The sequence below is a fragment of the Polychytrium aggregatum genome, assembly GCF_025602895.1.
Source record: "Polychytrium aggregatum strain JEL109 chromosome Unknown BJ171scaffold_14, whole genome shotgun sequence".
Classification (NCBI taxonomy): Eukaryota; Fungi; Chytridiomycota; class Chytridiomycetes; order Polychytriales; genus Polychytrium; species Polychytrium aggregatum.
Genome location: NW_026516216.1, coordinates 768,645 through 784,430, shown reverse-complemented (window position 1 = coordinate 784,430; position 15,786 = coordinate 768,645). Strand labels below are relative to the sequence as shown.

At 59.0% G+C, this 15,786-nt stretch overlaps 5 protein-coding genes across 5 annotated transcripts; 3 read left to right on the top strand and 2 right to left on the bottom strand.

Moving 5' to 3' along the window:
• The first annotated feature begins 327 nt into the window (after positions 1-327).
• BJ171DRAFT_598330 (uncharacterized protein) lies at positions 328-1,753 on the top strand. The gene is made up of 4 exons (XM_053114834.1): positions 328-657; positions 743-804; positions 975-1,012; positions 1,300-1,753. Exons 1-4 carry the CDS (start codon positions 582-584, stop codon positions 1,694-1,696), a joined length of 573 nt encoding a protein of 190 aa, XP_052967753.1. The 5' UTR covers positions 328-581; the 3' UTR covers positions 1,697-1,753.
• Positions 1,754-2,180: 427 nt separating this feature from the next.
• Positions 2,181-5,174, top strand: BJ171DRAFT_441384 (uncharacterized protein). The gene is made up of 7 exons (XM_053108073.1): positions 2,181-2,326; positions 2,486-2,951; positions 3,110-3,254; positions 3,521-3,649; positions 3,898-4,342; positions 4,439-4,751; positions 4,879-5,174. Exons 1-7 carry the CDS (start codon positions 2,233-2,235, stop codon positions 5,114-5,116), a joined length of 1,830 nt encoding a protein of 609 aa, XP_052967752.1. The 5' UTR covers positions 2,181-2,232; the 3' UTR covers positions 5,117-5,174.
• A 284-nt stretch (positions 5,175-5,458) lies between these two features.
• On the top strand, positions 5,459-7,749 carry BJ171DRAFT_501161 (uncharacterized protein). Its single transcript, XM_053110645.1, has 3 exons — positions 5,459-6,012; positions 6,317-6,531; positions 6,691-7,749. Exons 1-3 carry the CDS (start codon positions 5,539-5,541, stop codon positions 7,451-7,453), a joined length of 1,452 nt encoding a protein of 483 aa, XP_052967751.1. The 5' UTR covers positions 5,459-5,538; the 3' UTR covers positions 7,454-7,749.
• Positions 7,750-7,753: 4 nt separating this feature from the next.
• BJ171DRAFT_441382 (WD40-repeat-containing domain protein) lies at positions 7,754-10,112 on the bottom strand. The gene is made up of 6 exons (XM_053108072.1): positions 9,499-10,112; positions 8,908-9,280; positions 8,576-8,746; positions 8,305-8,444; positions 8,017-8,110; positions 7,754-7,895 (listed from the first exon to the last, which is right to left on the bottom strand). Exons 1-6 carry the CDS (start codon positions 9,701-9,703, stop codon positions 7,850-7,852), a joined length of 1,029 nt encoding a protein of 342 aa, XP_052967750.1. The 5' UTR covers positions 9,704-10,112; the 3' UTR covers positions 7,754-7,849.
• A 349-nt stretch (positions 10,113-10,461) lies between these two features.
• Positions 10,462-14,524, bottom strand: BJ171DRAFT_501159 (uncharacterized protein). Its single transcript, XM_053110644.1, has 2 exons — positions 11,554-14,524; positions 10,462-11,529 (listed from the first exon to the last, which is right to left on the bottom strand). Exons 1-2 carry the CDS (start codon positions 14,083-14,085, stop codon positions 10,864-10,866), a joined length of 3,198 nt encoding a protein of 1,065 aa, XP_052967749.1. The 5' UTR covers positions 14,086-14,524; the 3' UTR covers positions 10,462-10,863.
• Positions 14,525-15,786: the final 1,262 nt, after the last annotated feature.

Below are 15,786 nucleotides of genomic sequence, written 5' to 3'. Positions count from 1 at the left end.
GCTGCTGCTGCTGCTGGACGGGCCCGGTGGCCCGGGCTTGCCGCTTTTTCTTGGCCATAGTCGATGTGTGCCAACCCTGAGGTCGCTGTTCCGGCCCCGATGTCCAGCGATTGTGCCTCTCTGGTTCGACTCGTCGGCACTGCGCGAACAGCCGCCCCTGGCCCGTCCCGTCCTGCCTGCGAGGCCATGCTGGCCGGCCGCGGCCGTCGCCCTCACTGGTTCCCGAGGCCATCCCGGCCTCCGTCTCCTCATGGTGCCCATCATGACATGCCGGCCACCCAGGCGCTCCGAGCCCATCTCCATGCTTCTCGCCGCAAGTCGCCAGCGGCCAGGGCCGCCCTGTGCTGCGCCACGCGTCTGGGTCTGTCCATTTCTCAGCGGCCGTGGGCCTGGTGGATTGCAGCAGCCAAGCCGCCTGCCCAGGCGTCTCTGTCCTCCACCACACAGCAGCAGCCGCCGTCCGAGCTCGCCTTGCAACCCAAACGACCAGCGCAAGAGAGAATAAGAGAATCCAGCGACGCTGACCGAGGCCAGAGCAAACGAGAGCCACAAGCACGTACCGTGAACGTCGACTGCGAGAAATGTCGAAGCGCGCTGGTGCTGGCCGTCAAGACGACGGCGACGATGTGCAGGACAACACCGTCCTCGACGAGCAAGGTGCCGATCTACCAGCGACCTGTGAATCACCTCTGCATCGTCTGGATGGCTAACGTCTCTGGCTCTGCCTTTTCCGTGTGCGCAGAACAGGAAGACATAGTCGAGAAGCTCCGTGAAGAGAACAGACAGCTCGATCTGTTCTACAAGGTTCGGGCCGATTCGTCCTCCAGCAGGCATCCGAACTGACCACGACGAGGCAGGAGGAGCGATGTGGCTCAGGGCGATGATCTGGACTGCAGATCGGGTGCTGACGCCATGCACTCCTTTACTTTCACATTGGATATGCGGTGCTCACGCCCGGCAAAACATGAAATCAGTCGTCGATAAAATTGGGAATCGTGCTGCTGGGACTACTGTGAGTATGCGTCACCATGTCCTGCACTGCCATGTCCTGCACTGCCATGTCCTGCATTGCCATGTCCTGCACTGCCCTACCGATACCTAGCATGTGGACGGCAGAGGAGCAGCAAGCAACGGCAAGGGTGCCGTGAGAATGCGATGCCCAACGCTGCGATCACAGATGCAGAGAGTGGAGCAGACGTCTGGGGCGGCCTCTGTCGCATCGAACTACATTTCAGGGCCGAGGCTACATGCATGACTCACACGCCCATCGAATTGCTGACCCGCCTCGCTCGTCTTCAGGAACATATACTGGGGAGCCCTGCCGTACTTCTTCGCCACAACGCCAAAGTTCTACACCAAAAACGCACTGTTTGCGCTTGCGTCGTTCGCCAGCTCGGCTGTGTTGTTCTTTGGCAACATTGCTCCTCCGTCTACCGCTGCACCCAGCGGCAGCAGCCCCGCCATGAAGGCCAAGTCGGCGTTCTTACACCATTCCTTCATCGGAGGTTTCCTCCTGGGAATAGTGCCGCTCTACACGACGTATATGCACCACCAGGAGCTCAGCTGGGATCTCGGCATGTGGGTCCTTCCGTCGCTCGTGGCAGTCATCATGGCAGTTACAGTCGACCAGATGGAGGAGCTCAAATCTGATATTGCACTTTTGGAGAAGCACAAATACAAGGTCAAAGGCGCCTAAGCACCGGGCCCAGTCTGACCCGAGCGGCGAGCGTGCCGTATGATCCAATAGCCTGGAGCCATTTCAGTGGTGGTACCTCGATGTTCGGGCGTCGCTAATTCCCACTGTGCAAGGAGTTGCAAGAATCCCAGTTCCCACAGAGTGTGGAATCCGGCATCAATGCGGGATAGAGAGGGCCCCGAATCCCCTGCAAAATGTATTTGTCACGGCTCAGCTGCTGTGTCGGGCCGGCCGATCTCGCTGGTCTGCGATTTGGCCGAGTGCGAGTGTGTCTTTACAGCCTCGCTGTTGGCCGCACCGCATAGCCGGCCACAGCCATCCGAGATGCCCTTGGCCGATAAGGCCGGTTGGAAAGCACCGGCCCTGGACGGGGACAGATCGCGGTCGCCGCTTCCATCGACCTTGCATCTCCGAATCAGCGCTTGTGCCACCAACAAAAAAAGTTCTCCGGGGCTCCCCAAGCACGATTGGGCTTTGCCGCTGTCGCTCCAGCCTCGTCCAAGCCATCGCTTCAGCATACGACCAAGCATCCCATCATGGGCGGCACGAACCCCGTCGACGAGCTCTTTGAGTGGGCCCGGAAGCACGGCGCGCGGATCGACAACATTGTCATGAGAGATCACTCCAACGGTAAGTAGCTCGGGGGGCTCTTGGGCCACAGCAGCCTCGTTTGCGATTCTGCAGCAGGACAGCAGAGCAGCAGAGCAGTAGTCCTGCTCGTGGGCGGTTCTGCAGCATCACGAGCAACACTGTACTTATCTCGGCTGCCGAAACCCTGAATCCAACCAGAACAAGATGGCTCGTATGCTCAACGGGCGGCTTACGCAAAGGCACCGATCGGCTCCAATGAGGTCATCGGCTATATACCCGATATCCTTGTCCTCCATGAAACCGCCGCCAATGCCTCTCCCGTCGGCAAGGCCATCCGCAGCTACCTGTCAAAGCACCCCGAGAGCTCGACAGCCTTCCACGATGCCAGCGACCCGTACTGCGCCGGCCTGCTCCTGATGTCGGCCTATCTGGTGTACGAGCGGTTCGAGAGGCCAGAGGGAGAGTCCTTCTACTATCCATATCTCAACAGTCTGCCCAAGACCTTCAACATCCCGATGTGGTGGCCGATCGAGCAAGTCGAGGAATTGCTCAAGGGCACCAATCTATTCTACATCGTGCAGTCGAGGAAGGCCCTGTTGACCCGCGGCCTCAAGCTCATCCAACTCGCTTGCAAGGATGTCTTTCCGAAGGGAACTCTAACATGGTAAAGCCACAGGCACTGCCCTCGTGCGTCTAGTCGCTGTGGAGCGCTGCCCATGTTGATCTTGTGATCCAAAGAGAAGGATCGCCACGGAAGTCGTGGAGGAGCTTCGATCTCGGTACTTGGGTACTTCTCTGACCCGCCCCTTTCTGCGTGCTCAGGGATAACATGTTGTGGGCATATTCCGCCATCTCAAGCCGTGCTTTCCCAAAGAGCCGACTGACCAAACGCGAGGAGGCCGACGACGAGCTCCCCTCTGTGCTGGGCACCGCAAGCGAGCTCTGCCTCTATCCCGTGTTGGATATGGTCAGTAGTCCGCCCGAGTGATCCGGATTGCTCGACTCAGCATGTCGCTGTCGCTGATCGAGCCTCCATGACGCGGCTTCGTGTGGGCGGATTCTCTGCATTCAACGGCGGCTATTATGTTTCGTGCATCCCACGCGGTGCATCGTAGTGAGCGAGGATTCCCTCTGGAACAGCTTCGTGGCCTGATTTGGCATTTACGCCGCGACTTTGGGCTCCTCTTACTCCCCTTTGATATGTGTGGATCATCGCTGCCTTGACTCCATAAGCTCAACCATCGGAGAGGATATCGGATCGAGTGGGATGCGACGATAGACTCGGGCATGTCTTTCATTACCCACGAATCTGTTGCCGAGGGTGAGGAACTCGTCAACAACTATGGTGCCAAGGGAAATGAGGTATGGCTATCTGCTGTGAGCAGACGCACAAGCATGAAATGTGGCCGAGAGCGCTTTCCATCAAGCGCCCAGCGGCACCATCTGCTGATTCCCAAAATGTAGATGCAGTCCCTGCCTCAGGTGGAACCTGAATCTCCGGCGCCATTTGCCCGCGAGCTCGAGCTTCATGGAACTGATGTTGAGCGATACAAAAGTCCGCGCCCTCTCTAATGTCTCTCTGTCTCGCTGTCTCGGCTCGTGACTGTCAGAATCTACTCGGAAATTACGGATTTGTGCTTGACCCAAACCCAGAAGATTACTACAAAGCCTCGTTGAACATCCGCGATGCAATCGACCCTCTTGCCTCTCGAAAGCGCAGTCTCCTGGAACGAATCACACCTTCGCGACTCGTCCACTTGCTGTTCTGCGACGACACCCTGCCGGCGGATCTGATCTGCGTCATGCGAGTCTTGGTCATGAACGAGTACGAACTCGACGTCTTTGAAAGCTCGTTGGTGGACGGGCGGGGCAACGCACCGGCGGTGCCGTTTACTCCCAGAAACGAGATGGCGGTCTTTAGCATGCTCTGGTCCATGCTCCAGGTGCGCCATAGCGGCGTACGCGAAGGAGCATGGGAAGGCTGGGAGACGGAGCGATTGGACTTGGACAGCTCGACCCGGGAGCGACAGCGGCTGGCTCGGGTCTACAGACGAGGTAAGCCTGGTGCTGCTTGGGAAGTTGCAGGCAGCGGCCAAGCTGCTGAGACGTTGCTGCGATCGTATGTCTGACAACAGCACGCTCTACAACCAGGTCAGCTCGACATTCTCAGCCACAACATGAGGCTGGTGACCGAGAACGTCAAGGCTTTCCTCAAGGGCAAGGGCGCTTCTCATGACGGGTTCTTCAGGGACTGCTTCCTGACATTGGAGAACGAGCTCATCGACGATGCCTTTCTGGAAGCTCTGGCGGCGCTGGGCGAGGAGGCCCAGATCGAGATCGACGAAGACACGGCTCTGTCGCTGTTGATCATCTGGGAGCATGCCCGTGGCGATCAGTCGCCGTGGTGCGCATGCTTCTCGAGCCTCTATGGAATGGACAGCGGTATCATTCCGCAGATACTCGGGTGGGTGCTGCAGTGTCTCGAGCAACTCTGTTTTGGCTGCAACCGAGGGGTGAGCGGCTGGAGCTGTCACAGCGAGTATGGGTTACTGACGAAATCAAATCGCACGCACTTTGTTGCTGACTCGCAGCGAACAAGTCGAGGCCATCTCCGAACACTTTGACCAGTATGTGTTTCCGCTCTTGGAGGTGGAGCGCTCACTCTTTCCTGCGCACGTCTACAACAACCAGTCCTTCATGTGGGCTGCGTGTATTCTCGAAACCCACGGCCTGACGATGCAGTCGAACCACTTTGGAGAGACGGCAAGCGCCTCCAGCCCGAGCGAGACGGACGAGCCCGATATTGTGCACGGTCTGATTATGCTGTGAACATGCCGAAACAGAACACCCTGTTTTGAGTGGGGGCTGTCGTTGATTTCCGGGCCTGAATATACGCCGCCCATCGCTACCATGACCAAACGGTGTGTTGAGAGTGCCTGGAGGCCAAGCGACTCGAAAAGGGCGACAATATTGATTTGTACGGAGCTGTCCAGGGCCGAGCGAATGCACCACTCCAGTATCACGACATCAATGCCAACCGACGCTGCTGGAAGGCGAGGCATGTCACACAGATTGCACGTGCGATGGCGTTGGCTGTCACACGGCCCAGACAAACCGGTTCCAGCCGCCCGTTGCTCCGCCACTTTTTTTTTTTCTGGTGTTTGCCACCATCGGCACAGTCCCGCCTTCAACAGTCCCCGTCGTCAACACCGCTTGCCATCGACACAGTCCTGCCAGCGCCGTTGCCCCCGATGGTCGAGTCAGCTAACCAGAGAAGAAAGGCCCTCAGCCCCAAGCCTGTCTTTGACGAGGCCACCCTCCTCCAGGCGTTCGAGGAGCGCAACATCAACAGCAAGCACGCACACAAGATCTGGCGGTACTTTCTCCAACGAGGTGCTGCCAACTACGATGACGTTCCCGAGCTTCCAAAGTCCGCCAAGGAGCTGCTCGAGGCCGAGTTTGCGATCATGACCTCCAAAGTCGTCAAGCGAACAGATGCAGCCGATGGCTCCACGACCAAGCTGTTGGTCGAGCTGCAGGATGGACAGCGGATCGAATCGGTCATCATGCGCTATGGCGATGTAGTTCTGGACTCGTTCCCCGAGGAGGAAAAGAAAAAACAGGTCAAGGATAATGACGGCCGAGTGCAGTTCAAGAGCAACAAGCGAGCCACGCTCTGTGTTTCTAGCCAAGTTGGATGCTCGATGGGATGCACTTTCTGTGCGGTAAGCGATCACAGCGCTATCGTCAGGGCCGTGGATGGCATCGGTGGGCAATCAGCCCTATACAATTCGACCAGCGATGGCTCTGTTTCCGAGGGAGGGCTCTGGCTCCAGGGGAGGGCTCTAGTTCCAGGGGGACTGTCACATGCAGCACTGTCTTGAAAGACGCTCTGATTGCCACCCAACAGCATTACATAGCATCGAGAGGACAGTGCGACCTCATGGTTTAGCATACCTCAATCGGAGACTGAGACAGATCCAGAGACTGAAAATACTCCCGCTGCTTCTCTTCCAATTTGGCATACAGACCGGCACCATGGGCTTGATGTCTAACCTGACATCCGGCGAGATCCTGGAGCAGCTTATCCACGCCAACAAGGCCCTCTCTGACGATCGCAAACAGAAGGGCGAAGGCTCGGGGCCAGATTACATTCGGAACATTGTGTTCATGGGCATGGGCGAACCCTTGGACAACTACGACTCGGTCATCTCGGCCATCAAGGGCATGGTCGATGTTGGCAGGTACGAGGCTCGACAGACATCCGTTGATTGCAGACTCGAGCGGCTTGGTCTGTCCAAGAAGCATCACCACCCATAGCCAGCCGCAATTCTTCCCCTTTGCTAACAGCCGCTTTGCCTGGTATCGCATCGTCCGCCACGATTATTTTATTCGCGGAGCAGATTTGGTCTCTCGCCGCAACGCATCTCGGTTTCAACCGTGGGCGTGGTCCCGAGAATGGTTTCGCTCATCAAGGACGCCCCGGATGTGGGTCTGGCACTGTCGCTTCATGGTCCCACGCAGGAACTGCGTGCGCAGATTGTCCCGACGGCCAAATCATGGCATATCGAAAAGATCATGGAGGCCGCCGAGGCTTTTGTCGCTCAGCAGAACGCCCGTGCGCCGACGAACAACCGACGACGAAAGGTCCTGATCGAATACGTCATCATCCGAGATGTCAACAGCTCGCCCGAGGTCGCCCACCAGCTGGGCCGTCTGCTGCAAAACAAGGACATGCTGCTGAACGTTATCCCGTACAACCCAACAACAGTTCCGTTCGACTACAAGCCACCCACGCCAGAGGAGCTGCGGACGTTCCTGACGATCCTCCGGGAGGAGTATGATGTCCACACACTGATGCGACAGGAGATGGGTCAGGACATCAACAGTGCCTGCGGCCAACTTGTGATTGACAGCACGATCAAGAAGCCCGTCTGCGACAGCGAGAATGGTGGCGTCGTCGATATGGAGGATCTTGTTGTCAGCAATGGCTCCACTGCGACCAAGAAGACCGTCAAGAAAACTACCCGCAGAGTCGTCAAGACTGGAAATGGCCCCGTCAAAGACGACACTCCTCGGTATCAGCACTGGATCTCTGTGGGACTGGCCGTCGCCGCTGTTGCATTGGCCCTGCACTTTGGCTGGAAGTACTCGGCCAGGCGCTAGTTGTATGCTATCCAGGCAATACACTTTGCGCAAAGAACGGGACACCGCAGCAGCTTCCGTGAACATGTAGTATGTGATGAGCTTGCAATTGAACAGATCACCTCCGAGTGAAGACCGTGGGTCGCTCTCCGGTCTCCACAATCGACCTGCACACTGGTCCTGGAGTGCCATTGGTGAATGGTGCTCTTGGACACACTGAATATGGAGGCAGCATTTCTTATGCTATGGATGAGGGCGAAGCACCACATCACAGAATGATTATGGTCAGTACGCGATGGTATTTGGAAACAAAATATTTAGTTAACGACCATAATCCGGGGTGTCCCGTTTTTTATTGGAACGCCGTGCCAATGGGGCTTGCATGGTATCCAGCGCAGTCCATGCTGGAGGGAGCGGCTACTGCCAAAGACCATAGACGGCTCCGGGAATCGTTTGCCATAATCTGTGCAGCGTGTGGTGAACAAGAGCCAGAGAGACGCAAGCTTGAGTGACTTGCCCAAGCAAAGCGCTCGACACCAGTCCCGGCACAGCCTCCGATCAGAGCTTCGATGCAGCTTACACACCTGACAGTGCCGTCTTCGCTGCCCGAGGCGTACAAGTGTCCGTCGGGGCTGTAACTGACGCAGTGGATTGGTCCGTGGTGTCCCTTGTAGACCTCTGTGATCGATTGGACCATGTCAGCGACCGAGAGGGAGCAGCCATTCCGAAGTAAGCACGGATGCATATGGCCGGCCCTGCGTTGACTCCGACCGGGGCTCATGGCTGCAGTGGCACAACGAGTACAGAGGCTGGCGTAAAGCAGGAAGACCGGTACAGTTTGCTCGATGGCAGGGAGCTCTCGAGACACATACCCTTTTCTTGGCCTGATACCCAGTCGTAAACGCGGACCCACAGATCGCTGCTCCCGCCGACGACGAACCGGGAGCCGTCGGGGTGAAGCGAGGCGGAGGAAAGCTGAATCGTTGTCTCGAACGTCCTAAGGAGCTGGGCACTGCGGCGCAACCAGAAGCAGGGCGTGAGTTGCTGGACAGGACTCTGTCGAGACCGGCCGGTTTACACTCAATATGTAATGTAGCCAACCACAAACCCTGGAGCCACCTGCCAAGTCAAGTTGTGTCTCACCTCACCGTGTCGAAGAAATGCACCTTCTTCCCGGAGGTGCAGATCAAGAATCGGCGGTCGTGGGAAAATCGAAGACTGGAAATGGCATCGTCGAAACCGCGGGTGCTGACTTGAGCCGAGGTCCGCAGATCCCAGACGCGGAGCTCCTTGCCATCGGCCACAAAAGCGATACTGTCCCAGGAGAGAACGGGAGCGAGGGAGGGAGCGAGAGAGCGAGCAAGAAGGAACGTTGCTGGTCAGCATTCGAGCCTCGAACGTAGCAGCCAGCCGGCCAGTTCAGAACGCTCTTTGGTGGCGGACATGGAACAGCGGGCATGAAGCAACAGACATACCCAAGATTGGACTCCAGCAGAGCGGATTTGATTTCGTTGTTGAATCCCTCGAAGCATCGGATGGCCGTCTCCTTGCCGCCAGCAGCCGAGTTGTTCTTCAGGTCAAAGATCCGGACTTTCTTCTCGAACCCGCCGGTCAGGACATATCGACTGTCGACGGAGATGTCGACCGTCCGAACAATGTGCGAGTGTTCCATGGTGGCGATGGGCTGTCCAGTGACGTTATCCCAGACCTTGCAAGTAAAGTCGGCCGAACCTGTGGCCGAGAGGGTTGCATCGGGAGAGAGCTTGGAGCTCCACACAGCGCCCTTGTGGCCGTTGAAGGATCCGATGTACTGCCCCGTTTTGCCGTTTCGGAAGATCGGAACCGAGTCTTGCAAGCGACGACAGTGTCCGTGATGGTACAGAGCCCCATCGATGGGGTTGAGAATAGAGCAGTGTCGATAACGGAGGATGTCAGCAAGAAGAGAAGAGACGGTGAAGCGCAACGGGAGCAAAGTGACCGAGCAAGATATGCCAATGCCCCGTCCGATCGAGGGCTGAGCTAAGAAGAGAGACAAATCGGAAGCAAGCTATCCCAGGGTGGCAAACCTTTGCATGCGCTGATCATGAAGTAGTCGACGCCGCCGTTGACGATTCCGGAGAAACAGAGGTCCACCACAGGTCGGGTGTGTCCGGTGCAGGTCAAGGGAGACTGGCGAGCCTGTTGTTGCTGCTGCTGCTGTGAATTGGGTCCGGCCGGGACGAAGGCGGAGGCACCGCCGTTCGGGACAAAGGATTTGAGCGAAGATTCCATGGCGGATGGAGAGCGACGAGCGAAAAAAGGGTAAAGGAAGGGATGTGCGAGAGCTTGGGAGGAGAACAGCCGAAGCGATAGCTGGAGCAAGAAGGAGGCGGGTGGAGGCGAGGGATATCTGTTCACAAAAAAGCAATAAGCCAGCGAGTCGAGCAGGACTGGTCTGGGAAACCGGGGAAGTGCAGCAATGCGAATCGAGACGGAGGCGGGCTAGTGGCTGGAGAGATGCCCAGAACACAGCCAGAAAGAGGGTTGGATGGAGAGTTGCGGAAAGGGGGGGAGATAAAATAAAATCTATGACTATGTAAAAGCAGGGTAGAGGCCGCAAGAAAAAATAAAAGGAATAGTTGTAAAAAAAATATATATAAAATAAACAGCTGCCCGGTCGAGCGACAGCCGATGGGAGGTGGGAAAGGCAAAGGAACAGGAACAGGAAGGCGAGGGAGGCGAGGCCGGAAGACCACAGGGCGCGGGTTGCGAGGGCTTGCACCGGAAAAACCATACACACACGGCCGGCCAGCACGCGTCTCGGGCGAACAACATGCCGCGATACAGGTTGGCTGAACCAGGTTGCAGAACAGAAAGCGATCGCATGGCGGTTATCGGATGGGGTTGCTCCGAGCTCGCTCCCGTCCAAGCGCAGCGGTATCATCTGCAGCACCGAACGGACACATCCAAGGCGGCAAAGTCGCCGTGGCTTGACCAGTGCTCATCATGAAACAACACCAGCCCAGTTGGTGCGGCTTGCTCCAACTCGATTTGGGAGAGGAAAAGATCTCTATATTGATGGCAAAGACGCACGGAGGAGGTCACGCAGACACAGTGAGGCGGCAGCAGCGATGCTGGCTCGCACAGAGGCCCGGGAGACGGGAGGCGGGTTGGAGAGGCGTGATAGGAGGAGAATGGAGCGAGACGAGGAGTGCAGAACAAACACAGCAGAGGAGCAAGACAGATGCAACGGAGCAAGGCGGAGGAAGAAAGGCAACGGTAGCATGAGGGCAAAAGAAACGGAAAGCCGGTGTATTCAGGTAGAGTGCAAGACGGACGAGCGCAGGGACAAGACCAGAGAGGACAAACAAATGGATGGGCAGAAGACGTGAGGAAGAGATGGAGGGGCCAGGCGGCTGGCTCAGGGCCCCGAGTCCAAGAGGCAAGGATGCTCAGATTTTGGATTGGACATGATCCACAAACGAATTGAACTTTTCCTCGACCTGGCGCTGCTTCTCGGCGTTGTCGACGAGGATCGAATGCACGACGCGGTAAAACTGGTCAACGTGGCTCGACAGAAGCAGCTGATCCTTCTGGTGCTGCTGGGAGCTTTGGCGCTCCTTGGCAAGCAGGCTCTTGATCGATTCGAGCTGATGGGCAAAGTTGGCGCGCTCGGTGGCAAGCTGGTTCTCGAGCTCGAGGAATCGAGTCTGCAGCTCGTCGTGAACAGTCTGATCGACACCGGGCGCAGATCGAACGGCCACAGTCTCGGTAACAGTGACCTCGGCGGCAGTGGTCTCGACAGCATTGGCCTCGGTGGTGGCGGTCTCGGTAGTGGCCTTGTTGTCGGTTTGGGTCGAGATTTCGGTGACGGCAGTAGTGGACCCAGGGGCAGTTTGAACTTGGATCTCGGCAGTCTCGGCCTGGGCCTGGACTTGGATCTCGGCAGTCTCAGTTTGGGCTTGAACTTGGATCTCAGCGGTCTCGGTTTGGGTCTGGATCTGAATGTCCTTTGACTCTCCAGACACAGCTTCAGACACGGGGAGCTCGGAAGCGGTCTTGGTGGCATCTTCGAGAACGAGTTCGGTGTCGCCTTCGACAGGAGCCTCGACAGGGGCCTCGACAGGAGCCTCGACAGGAGCCTCGGTGGCAGCCTCGACGTCCACCTGGGACACGGCCGCGTCCACAATCTCGTTAACGATGGACTTGGCGAGGTTGTCGCGCTCGAGCCATTCTCGCGCAATGCACTGCTTGCAAGCATCAATGTGGTGGACCACATAGCGATGGACGGGCTCTTGCGCCTCAGCACCATCAGCAGTGACCTCAGAGGCAGCGGCGGTAGCTGTCTCCAGCTCAGCAGATTTGTTGGCGTGGTACTCCTGGATAAGCTCGTGGGTCGCTTCGACAGGAACACCGTCCACGACCGCGTAGCCATCGACAACGGCATCGTCCACCAGCTCAACCACCAGAATATCATGGACGGTCTGACAAGCGGCGTCGCTGAGAACCTTGTGAGTGGTTCCCTGCTCCGGGACCAGGACGACAGCGTCGGTCTGGGTCAGCTTCTCGTCAAACGGCAGCGTGGTGACGATCGAGCGGCTTGCGGAGCGCTGGATCTCGAGCTCGTCCAGGACCTTGCCGAGTTGCGGGTAAATCTTCCGGAGATGAGTCTGGACACGCAGGACCGAAGCCGAGTCCTTGAGGGGTTCGATTTGAGCAGTGAGGGCGAGCTTCTCGGGCACGGTGATGTCGGGTTTGGGCGGAGGCAAGGCGATGACGGGCTCGGGGACGACAACGGGGACCGGAGGCTCGGCCGGAGTGCTGGTGCGCTGGATGGCCTCGGCGTCGGGCTTTGCGGTCGATTTGAGATCGGTGGAGGAGGGCCGGGGTGTGGCCGGGGGGGTTGGAAGTCGGGCATGAGCGGCGGCAGGGCTGGGCACCTTGGGCTTTTGCGAGGGCACGCTGGGAGGGGCCGGGGGCGCCTGGGCCTGGGCCTGGGTCTTGTTGACAACCGAAGTGGGGATATCCATGATCTCATAGTCAAAGTCAAGCGAGCGTGGACGGCCGACGCCCTTGATGACGGGGGTGGGGGCGGTGGCAGAGCCGTGAGGGATCTGGATCATAGTAAACTTGGACTTGGTCTTGCCAAAGAGCGAGTCGCTGGCCGAGGGCTTCTTGGGCTCCTCGGGGGTCGGCGGGGGCTCCGACTGGCGCAGGAACTCCTCAAGCGACATCTCGGCATCGGAGGGGCGTTTGGCCTTTTTCGGCTCTTCGCTCTCGTTCGGGCCGCTGTTCTTGAGGAACTCGAAAAAGGTCTCCTGTCCACCGCGAGAGGCACCGTCCCTGCGTGTGTCTGTGTTGCTGGCCCGGCGACTGATGCTCTTTCCGACGGTTGGCGGCTTGGCCTCGAGCTTGATCGGATTGCTCTTCTTGACCTCAATGCTCTTGAGGTACTCGGGCGTCGAGGTCATCTTGACCGTCTCGGAGCCCTGCAGCAGACGCTCGAACTGGTCGGCGGCGGCAGGATCCTTGACCGGGACAGGCGTGGGCCGCTCCGGTCGCTCGAGGCTACGAAAGCCGCCTGACAGGCGGCGAGAGGTGTCGCGCGATTTGCGCATGTCCTTGAGGGTCTTCTTTCGAAGCTCGCGCGGGGTGAGCGAGGGCGACCTTGTGGACATGGACGGGGAGCGGCCGACGGGCATGGACGGCGACTTGAGCATGGAAATCAGACCCTCCTCGCGGTCGCTGTCGGCCTCAGTGTCGCTGAGGAGAAGGTCGAGCTTGGGAGTACCGGCTGGAGAGGACGCCGGGGCGTCGGCAAAGGCAATGGCCTTGGGCTTGGGGGACGCGGATCCCGACGAGCCCAGCAATTGGCCCAGTTTGGAGGGGGTGAAGTCGTCCGAGGACACCTTCTTGGAGGAGCTGAGCGAGGCGGCCGACGGGGTCGACGACTTTGACAACGGGAACGAGTTGCGCTTGTCATCGAATAGGTCCAGACTCGAGGAGGGCTTGGAGGACGAAAACGAGTCGAAATCAAAGTCGAGACTGAACGACGATCCCAGAGCCGAGGATCCAGTGGACTGGGAAGGAGCCGCAGCCCTGGAGACGGCCGCGGGGGCCGGAGCCAAGGGCTTGGTAGATTTGTTGGCGGGTGGCGGGGGTGACGGCGTTTTGCTGGGCGAGGGCTCGACCGACTTTTGAGGGAGCGGGCGAATACTGCTGGCCTTGGAGCCCGTTCGAGAGACCGAGGGAGGCGCGGGATTGGGGGAGAGGGCTCGGGCGACGGGAGGAGGAGTGGGCGAGAGTGCGCGGGAGAGGATACCGCCCTTTGAGGACGACGACGGCGGCTTTGAGGACGAGCCAAGGACCTTTTTCTTGACCGGCGGGATGGGGGCGGGAGCAGGGACAGGAGCAGCAGGAGGAGCAGAGGCGGCGGTGGTCATCGAAGGCTTTGAGGCCGTGGTCGAGGATTTGGAGATGGCTGGCGGTGTCGATGTCGAGAGGCTGGGGGAGGTCAGACCAGAGGGTGAAAGCAGATCAAACGAGCTGCTGTTGGAGGCACCCAAGGGCGACGAAGGCGACAAGATGGAATCCAGTCCGCTGAAGATATCCGAGTCCAGCAGCGAGCTGAAGGACGAATCGGCGGCGAGGGACGAAGAGAGCGAGTTGGACATGACGCAGGCGAAGCAAAGAAGATGGCGGAATCAAAGCCGAGGCGGGGGGGGGCTGGTCGCTGAGTTGAGCAGGACCGAGCGGGAGAAGGAATCGGCGATGCTGGTCGAAGGGGATCGGTCGGGCCGGGTGGCAGGAAGCTGTGTTGGGATGACGGTAAGCTGTGCCGGGATGGCAGCCGCAATGCTCACAGCAGCGACGGGTCCTGGAGCGATTACGCTGGTTTGGAAAGCCGGGGCCGTGGGAGGCGGCAGAAACGGGCGAATGGATGCCGATGCAGAGTGCCCGGGGACTCGGCAACAGCGAGTGAGGGATGGAAGGCAGCTGTAACAGAAGCAGCAACAGCAGCGAGACCGAAGCCAGAGACAGGCAGGACGGGGGACGACCTGGATGCGGCTGGAGGGAGAAGACAGAGCCAGCAGGACCCAGAGGCAGCGAAGGACAGCGCAGGACAACAGCGCAAGACGAAAGCGGAAAGACCAGGACGACGATGCAACAAGGGGCGAGGCAAGACGCGAACAGGACGCGCGTGCCGAGTGCGCGAGCGACGCGTGTGGTGCTGGCGGAGCAGCCGCCACCACAGTGTGCAGTGGGTGTGGGGGCGCGGCTGGGCGAGCCACAACGCGGGCTGGAGCGCGCTATGGAGCGTGCTGTACGACGGCGAGCGCTAAAACAGGCAGGCACAGCAACACAAGACAGCGGTGGGTGGCACGAGACGCGGCTTGCAGCGCGCCAAGCTGTGGCAGCTGTGGCAGCTGTGCGCCTTTCTTTTTTTGGAACCAAGCTCTGGGCAGGGCGGGAGCGGGTGGAGGCGTTGCGGGCTTGGTGTGGTGCGCGCAGCCCAAGGCGGAATGTTGGGACGGAGCTTCGACTGAGTTTGGAGCGGCGACGCGATGGCATGTCATATGGCGATGCTGGGCGTCGGGATGGGCGTGCAGCGACCATTGCGGGGCGGCGGACGAGGCAGTCATGGACGAGGTGGTCATGAACGAGGCAGTGAGAAGTCATTGACACACGGAGAAGACAGGACGGGCGACAGCGATGCTTACGACGCTCTGCAACCAAGAGCAGACCCTCGGGTCGACCAACATGCCGGGGCTCGACCTGCTCCGTCCACCAGTACGAGGCGATGAGTCCGCCAGTTTGCACAACCCAGTAGATATGTCTGCTGCGGGCCGAATGCAGCTTCGTCAGCTATCACGCAGGCAAGGATGAGGTGGTGTGAGCTGGGATCCAGCAATCAACAGGGATCCTCATTTGGACAAGCCGCCAGGCCATCGAGCAGATGAGATGACAGGACAGGACAGGACAGGACAGTGCTGCCTATCTCCCACACCCCCAGGGCATGCACTTGTCCATCCGATGCTATGCCATGCACTTCGAGGCAAGCGACAAGCACCCTGGGCAAATGCCACCCCTGGGCGAGCAGACTGGGGCTCGGTGCTGGCACCGGGTGCGTTGTTGTCGTTGCCGTTGTCGTTGGCGTCGACCGAGACAAACAAAAGAGAAAAGCGCTGGGTCGGCTGATGCCGATAGCGCAACGAAGAGGCAGGACGTGGCCAGCGGGACATGTGTGCTCATGGCGCACATCATGCGGGAGGGGGCATGGCATGAGCGGGGCTCGATTGCGTTGCTCGCCGGACGCGGTCACATTGGGCGGAGAACGAAGGGACCCAGCAGCCAGCGATACCGAGCGGCAAGCG